The 7,207-nt window shown below is 36.8% G+C and overlaps 1 protein-coding gene across 5 annotated transcripts; it reads left to right on the top strand.

The window, feature by feature from the left end:
- Window positions 1-378: 378 nt before the first annotated feature.
- LOC132180993 (homeobox-leucine zipper protein HDG2) lies at window positions 379-6,546 on the top strand. 5 transcript variants are annotated; one of them, XM_059594022.1, is made up of 13 exons: window positions 379-655; window positions 838-1,343; window positions 1,782-1,996; window positions 2,089-2,206; window positions 2,424-2,612; window positions 3,121-3,558; window positions 3,698-3,799; window positions 3,915-4,115; window positions 4,244-4,418; window positions 4,565-4,836; window positions 5,212-5,307; window positions 5,397-5,787; window positions 6,232-6,546. In XM_059594022.1, the coding sequence occupies exons 2-12, from the start codon at window positions 1,239-1,241 to the stop codon at window positions 5,760-5,762; spliced, it is 2,277 nt and encodes a 758-aa protein (XP_059450005.1). In that variant the 5' UTR covers window positions 379-655; window positions 838-1,238; the 3' UTR covers window positions 5,763-5,787; window positions 6,232-6,546. The 5 variants fall into 5 exon arrangements, with proteins under 5 accessions (XP_059450005.1, XP_059450004.1, XP_059450003.1 ...); XM_059594021.1 differs by having other exon boundaries at window positions 380-655; window positions 842-1,343; window positions 5,397-5,791; XM_059594020.1 differs by having other exon boundaries at window positions 380-655; window positions 5,397-5,791.
- The last annotated feature ends 661 nt before the right edge of the window (window positions 6,547-7,207 follow it).

Genomic DNA, 7,207 nt, shown 5'->3' with positions numbered 1-7,207 from the left:
TGATAATCAAAGAGAACGTTGTTGTAATAATTAATAAATTTTGTTAGAAATCAAAAATCACTCAAGATTTAATATATATAATCCTCCTTAAATCCTGTAAATTTTTCAGTGAAAATGAATGAACAATAACACTTTTTATCGTTCATTTGTCAAGAATTGTTTTCCCAAAAAAATAGAGAAAAGAGCAGAAAAGTAAAGTTCAAATGTAATGTTAGGAAATAAAACTTATGGAGTCTGGTAGCCGTCATTCGTTGCCCCATACACTCTTGGGGAGATAATTTAAACAGCAAAAATACTCTCTCTCTCTCTCTCTCTCTCTCTCTCTCTCATAGCAATTACACCTCTCCCTCCCACCATTTAATGCAATTGCACCCTCTCAACACGCTCTGCAATTACTCCTCGCTGCCACATTTTTCTTCATCTTCTCCCTCTTCCTCCCTTTCCTCATCTTCCTCCATTTTTTCTGCTCTAAAAACCTCTTTCTCTTCCTCTCTCTCTCTCTCTCTCTATCTCATTAATCTCATCCTTCACCTTCTTCTCTCCCCACCTCATACCAAATCCACTTCTACTATACAAAAGCTCTTACCAAAACCACTTTTCTAGCCCCAAAACAGATCTGACCCTTGTCTTTCTAGGGCTTTTTGTTTTTCAAGTGGTAAGTGAAATTTATTTCCGAGTAATTCATCAGTTAGTGCACTTTTTTATGCACCCAAGCCCAAAAAAAAAAAAAAAAACACAGAAGGGCTTCACTATAATATTATATATTCACATTTACTTTATAAGGATTTCTCTCTTTTATGATATTTCTTACTATCTTTTTTTCCTCTCTTGCTGTAGATAGGGCTGAAGAGAGAAAGGAAACATCGTGTGTGAGAGAGGGAGAGATATAGAAAGTGAGGAGGCAGAGTTGGATTCTCCGAGATCTTCGTGGGCGTTATGTATTTTTTATTTGGTTTTGTCTGATTTTAGTCTTCTGTCAAAAGCCGTATCAAATTTGTCAACCCTATGTTTCTTCGTGGTATATTCTCTCCTCTTTTCACGTAGGAGATAGGTAGTTTTTCAGACCATTTTCCAAGACCCCCAAAAAAAAAAAGAAAAAAGAAACCCCCCCTTAAGAAGTCAGCTTTGCCCTGTTGTCATCAACTTGTCAAAATTACGTTTGCAGAAAGTCTCCTTTTTTTTTTTTTTTTTCTTCACGTAGGAAATATATATTGTCTGGGGTTTGTGGGTAGTGAAGTATGCCTGCGGGGATTATGATTCCGGCGAGAAACATGCCGTCGATGATCGGAAGGAATGGGACGGTTGGCGGGTTTGGATCGTCCTCTGGGCTTACTCTTGGTCAGGTCAGTGCTTGAGTTCTCCCATCATCTTGCTCCTCCTCAAAGGGTTTTTTTTTTTTTTGTTTTGGCACTACTTCTACGCACGTTAAGAACTCTAAACTTTATATTATTTCAGTGATTTGGTGTTAGTGAGACTAATTTGCTATTACAAGAAAAACCCTTTTCAATATATTCAAAAATACGCCTAACTTAATTATTGTATTTTCAAAGCTTATTTTTTCGAAAATACAGAGAATTTAAACATATGGGTTTTGCCCTGAGCCAATCAAACAGGTTTTTTCATGTAATAAGTATTATCAAACAGCTTCTTATTATGTACATGATATGTATGTTGGGAAATGTGGCCTTTTACTTTCTTTTGAGTGGGAAATTTTCCATTCTGTTGTTAGATTGAAAACCCATAAGCCTTCGGAATCTTAAAGATCTGTAGATATGTTCCAGCCTAACATGATGGAAGGTCAGCTCCACCAACTAGACATGACTCAAAACACATCCGAAAGTGATATTCCCCGAATCCGTGATGATGATTTCGACAGCGCTACCAAATCCGGCAGCGAAAACCACGACGGTGCCTCTGGCGACGAGCAAGATCCACGACCGAACAAAAAAAAGCGCTACCATCGTCACACCCAGCACCAGATCCAAGAAATGGAAGCGTAAGCTCCCCCATCTTCACAAACTTCTCAACCTTCTTTTTCTTTTACTAATTTTTTTATTTTTTGGGGTACTTTTCTTGGAATCTCTTTAGTTTCTTCAAGGAGTGTCCACACCCAGATGACAAGCAAAGGAAAGAACTCAGCCGTGAATTAGGGTTAGAGCCCCTGCAAGTCAAATTTTGGTTCCAAAACAAGCGCACCCAAATGAAGGTAAAAAAACGTGTTAATTTGTGCAATCTTTACAAATATAAACTCTCACAATATGGGCGTTACCATATCATAATCTTTCTTTAATGGAAAGGTTACATTATATAATTTAATTAGTCAACGCTGCTCTTTTTCTTTTTCTTTTTTTTTCATTTCCAGTTTTAGGTTTCTTTAATTTGGTCATTAACAAAATTTTATTTGTTCGTTTGTTGCCACACAGACCCAGCATGAGCGCCATGAAAACACACAGCTTAGGTCGGAGAATGAAAAGCTTCGGGCTGATAACATGAGGTACAGAGACGCTCTTAGCAATGCCTCATGCCCTAATTGTGGAGGACCAACTGCAATAGGAGAGATGTCCTTTGATGAACATCATTTGAGACTCGAAAATGCACGATTAAGAGAAGAGGTACAAGAGTTGCCCATTTTTTTAAGTTTTCTCGCTCAAAAACGCCATCCTAGTTGTATATATAGTAGTCGTATAACAGTCTATAGAACTTATATTCATAGATAAATGCTATTTAGTAGACTACAATATATATGTGTTATAACTGAGATGATGTAGCAGTGAAAACCCGTCCTTGAATTTTTCCTTTTTACAAGTAAATAATGTTATTTAGTAAACTCTTGTACGATTGTCAAATAATTAAGATGACAAGGCAAGGAAAATTAATCATTGATTTATTATGTTCTTTTTTATAAGATTTATCTAATTAAGGGTTGATTTTCATTGACATGTTATTCCAGTTTTATAACAATTATATGAGAATCTACTAAATGCATTACTCTTTACAAGTCCTTGTCATTCTAAAGGCCTATTTTCTCTGGCACGTCATCCAAATTGTATGCTACGTAGTCTTCTAACAATCTACTTATATTCATAATTATTGTTTCTTTATTCTATTTTCTCCTTCCAGATTGATAGGATTTCAGCAATTGCTGCTAAGTATGTTGGGAAGCCAGTGGTGAACTACCCTCTTCTTTCTCCACCTGTTCCTCCCCGGCCACTAGAACTTGGAGTTGGGAATTTCAATGGGCAGCCAGGCATTGGAGGAGAGATTTATGGTGCTGGAGACCTTCTTCGGACAATAAGTGGACCAACTGAAGCAGATAAACCTATGATAATTGAGCTTGCAGTTGCAGCTATGGAGGAACTCATCAGAATGGCACAAATGGGAGAACCCTTATGGATTACAAACCATGATGGCTCCTCCATACTAAACGAAGATGAATATATTCGAACATTTCCTCGAGGGATTGGACCGAGACCCACCGGCTTCAAATGTGAAGCTTCACGGGAAACTGCTGTTGTTATCATGAACCACATCAACCTTGTGGAGATTCTAATGGATGCGGTATGCTTTAATTTAATTATCCTATTTTGTGGCTAATTTTCACTGTTACGTCATCTCAATTGTATGACAGTCGTATAGCAGTCTATTAAATAGTTTTTGTGGTCATCTGACTCTTTGTCATTCTTTTATGAACACTCAGAATCAGCTGTCTACAGTGTTTTCTGGGATTGTCTCAAGAGCTTTGACATTGGAAGTACTATCGACAGGAGTAGCAGGAAATTATAATGGAGCATTGCAAGTGGTAAATAAACATAGAACTTCATATCCCATGCATTTGTCAGCTGAGAAACCTCAATTATGCTGACTTGAATTATAATTTGGTTCTAATGTAAAAACTCAAATTCTTGTTTCTTTAGATGACTGCAGAATTCCAAGTTCCCTCCCCACTTGTTCCAACTCGTGAGAGCTATTATGTAAGATACTGTAAACAGCATGCCGATGGGACTTGGGCTGTGGTTGATGTTTCCTTGGACAATTTGCGCCCTAGTCCTGCAGTGAGGTGCCGAAGAAGGCCCTCCGGCTGCTTAATCCAAGAAATGCCCAACGGCTACTCAAAGGTAATAGTAGTCATGTCAACAAGTTGTAAAAGAGTTATTTGACGTATGATAGATAGGAAAAAAAAAAAACACGAAAGAAAAGATGGATAAATTTCATGTTGCAGCTAGGTTTAATATTACTTATACAGGTGACATGGGTTGAGAACGTAGAAGTTGATGATAGAGGTGTTCACAATCTGTACAAGCAGCTTGTTAGCTCAGGCCATGGATTTGGTGCAAAACGTTGGGTGGCTACCCTAGACAGACAATGTGAACGCCTTGCAAGCGCCATGGCCACAAACATTCCAACCGGTGATGTTGGAGGTAACAAAAACATTATATCGAACTTTTCAATCCCGTCTATTAAACTGACGTTTTAAACACATGTCAGTAACTGATTGACTTGATCAAGCTGATCAAGATTGACATTTTTTTTGTGAATTCTCTAAATTTTGTTACTGTTTAATTAGTGATAACAAATCAAGAAGGAAGAAAGAGTATGCTGAAGCTGGCTGAGAGAATGGTGATAAGCTTTTGTGCCGGAGTGAGTGCCTCTACAACACACACATGGACGACACTTTCTGGAACTGGGGCAGATGATGTGAGGGTCATGACCCGAAAGAGCATAGATGATCCAGGCAGACCACCTGGAATTGTGCTAAGTGCCGCTACTTCCTTCTGGCTTCCAGTTTCACCAAAGAGAGTTTTTGATTTTCTGCGTGACGAGAACTCTCGAAGCGAGGTGCGTATATTCAAAGATATAAACATATGCTCTTGTTTAACAACGCTTTTTAGATTTTTTTTTTGGTTGAAAAAGATGTACTGATGTGACGTATAAAGGTGAAAGTGATTTTTAGTTTTTGTATTTGAAGTTGTCTGTTAATAATTTTGCTTCTTTGTTAATCATTATACAAAGACAAAAATCATTACTAAACAAGGCAAGAGTTTTACTTCCGACCCATTTAATTTATAAATTCGTTACGTATTCCTTAGCATATGAAAAACACATGCTTATTGTAGACTAAGTTGAAAGAAAAGCTTACAAATCCAAAAAGTTTATAAGGAAACATGAAGTGTACGTTACTAAGAAAATAGGTTTGACATGTACATATGACAGTGGGACATTCTCTCAAATGGTGGAGTTGTTCAAGAAATGGCACATATTGCTAATGGTCGCGATACAGGAAACTGCGTGTCTCTTCTTCGAGTGAATGTAAGCTCCATGTTAATTATGATCTTTCCTTGATTATTTTCCAATCTAAATATTACTTAACCAATATTTTGTATATATATATATTGAAGAGTGCGAATTCAAGCCAGAGCAACATGTTGATATTACAAGAGAGTTGCACAGACCCAACAGCCTCTTTCGTGATTTATGCTCCTGTTGACATTGTTGCAATGAATCTTGTACTAAATGGTGGGGATCCAGACTATGTTGCCCTTCTTCCCTCTGGATTTGCCATTCTCCCTGATGGAACCACAACGCATGGAGGAGGCATTGGGGAAGCTGGCTCTGGCGGATCTCTCCTCACTGTTGCTTTCCAGATTTTGGTTGATTCAGTTCCCACAGCTAAACTTTCTCTTGGCTCTGTTGCAACTGTTAACAATCTTATTGCTTGCACCGTCGAGAGGATTAAGGCTTCTTTGTCATGCGAGAACGCATGATGACATCTTCTGCAAACCTTAAATTGTAGGTAAGTTTTCATTAATTTACAGTGCGTAGGGTTTCGAATTAGAGTTATACAGGGTTTTTATGTTATTTTTTACACCTGTTTCATATTAGCTGTCATTACTTTTTCTAACTAATCACTTCTCATGTCAATCGCTTAAAAAACCAAATGAAAGCCACGCCTGCTAATGCAATGCATTTTAAGTGACTTATAGTGTTAATCACTTCAAAAATCAGAAAGAAAGCCACTTACAATACATAACGTCAGCAGTTTTGAATTATAGTGTTTTATCTAGTTATATGCTTTTCTTTTACCTGGTTCATTATGTCAATCCTCACTTTATACCCTTTTAATTTTTCAATTATATATTAGTGTTTATAAACTACATTTATCTAGTACTGCTGTTCTTGGTTAGGGGCCTGTTTGGCAGTGATTTTATGACATTAATTTGTGTGTCATTGCAGTAATTAACAGGAGGAGGAAAAGGAAAGGAAATTAAGAGAAACAAAGGTGGTGAGGAATTTCTGCTTATACAAGATGGGAAGAAGTCAAGAGCGCACCTTACATGATCCTTTCTTAATTAAGTTTGCAAGGATTAGGGGTTCGGGTATTGACTTCCTCAAACAATTTAAAAAGCAAAAAAAGCTTGCAACAACTCCCTTTCACTTTTCGTAACTTAGGGTTAGGGTTAGGGTTTTGTATGAGTGAAGCATATATAGTGCTTCATTTGTGTCTTCTGTCATTTTCCTTAATTCTATGTTTTCTGTTTGTGTTTTTGAGACTTTGGTGCATGGGAAACCTCACGCCCCCCACCCTCCCCAACCCACTCTAGCAGACGATCCATTTTTCCCATTTTAAGAGCTTTTGCAATGGATAATATTGCCAATATATATAGCCTTAATTATTATGTGTCTTTGTGTTTGCGGTTTGTTTCTCTAATATATATATATATATATATATATATATATATATTATATTGATAAGGGTGAGGGCATGTTCAAACATTAAGTGGAATTTGTGTTAAAAATAGTAAATTTGAATCTTGACTGTCCATATCCCAACAACATTAATTAATTACAAGCATGCATCACTCCTTAAATATTAAGGAAGGAATGTTTGACAATGTTGTCAACCCCAAGGAAATTATTTCCATAAATTGACAATAATTTTGTGAAAAATGTTCAAATGTATGGCTCATTGGGGCAGTGACTCTTGTTTTATATATATATATATATTGTTTTTTTATTATTGTTGTAGTTGATTTGCCAGTTTTCATAAATTGCCAAAGCCTTCTGGGTTATTGCCCTTGTGATGTTGTAATATTTCTGAGGTTTATTCTAATTTGTTTGTAATTGTCAAGCCCTCATTAAGCAATAAAATATGTTCTGTATTTGTGAATAAGTAAAATTTCTACATAACTAATTAAGGCACAGAGTGTTT

This window comes from Corylus avellana, chromosome ca5 (assembly GCF_901000735.1).
Source record: "Corylus avellana chromosome ca5, CavTom2PMs-1.0".
Classification (NCBI taxonomy): Eukaryota; Viridiplantae; Streptophyta; class Magnoliopsida; order Fagales; family Betulaceae; genus Corylus; species Corylus avellana.
Note: the sequence above shows the minus strand (reverse complement) of the source record. Positions and strands in the feature narration are given on the sequence as shown.

Excerpts from the sequence above, each read along its gene's own strand:
- LOC132180993 (XM_059594022.1), top strand. The coding sequence starts at position 1,239 with ATGCCTGCGGGGATTATGATTCCGGCGAGAAACATGCCGTCGATGATC. Across the intron at positions 2,613-3,120 it reads ATGCACGATTAAGAGAAGAG|ATTGATAGGATTTCAGCAAT; the intron begins GTACAAGAGTTG and ends TTCTCCTTCCAG. Across the intron at positions 4,116-4,243 it reads TGCCCAACGGCTACTCAAAG|GTGACATGGGTTGAGAACGT; the intron begins GTAATAGTAGTC and ends TTACTTATACAG.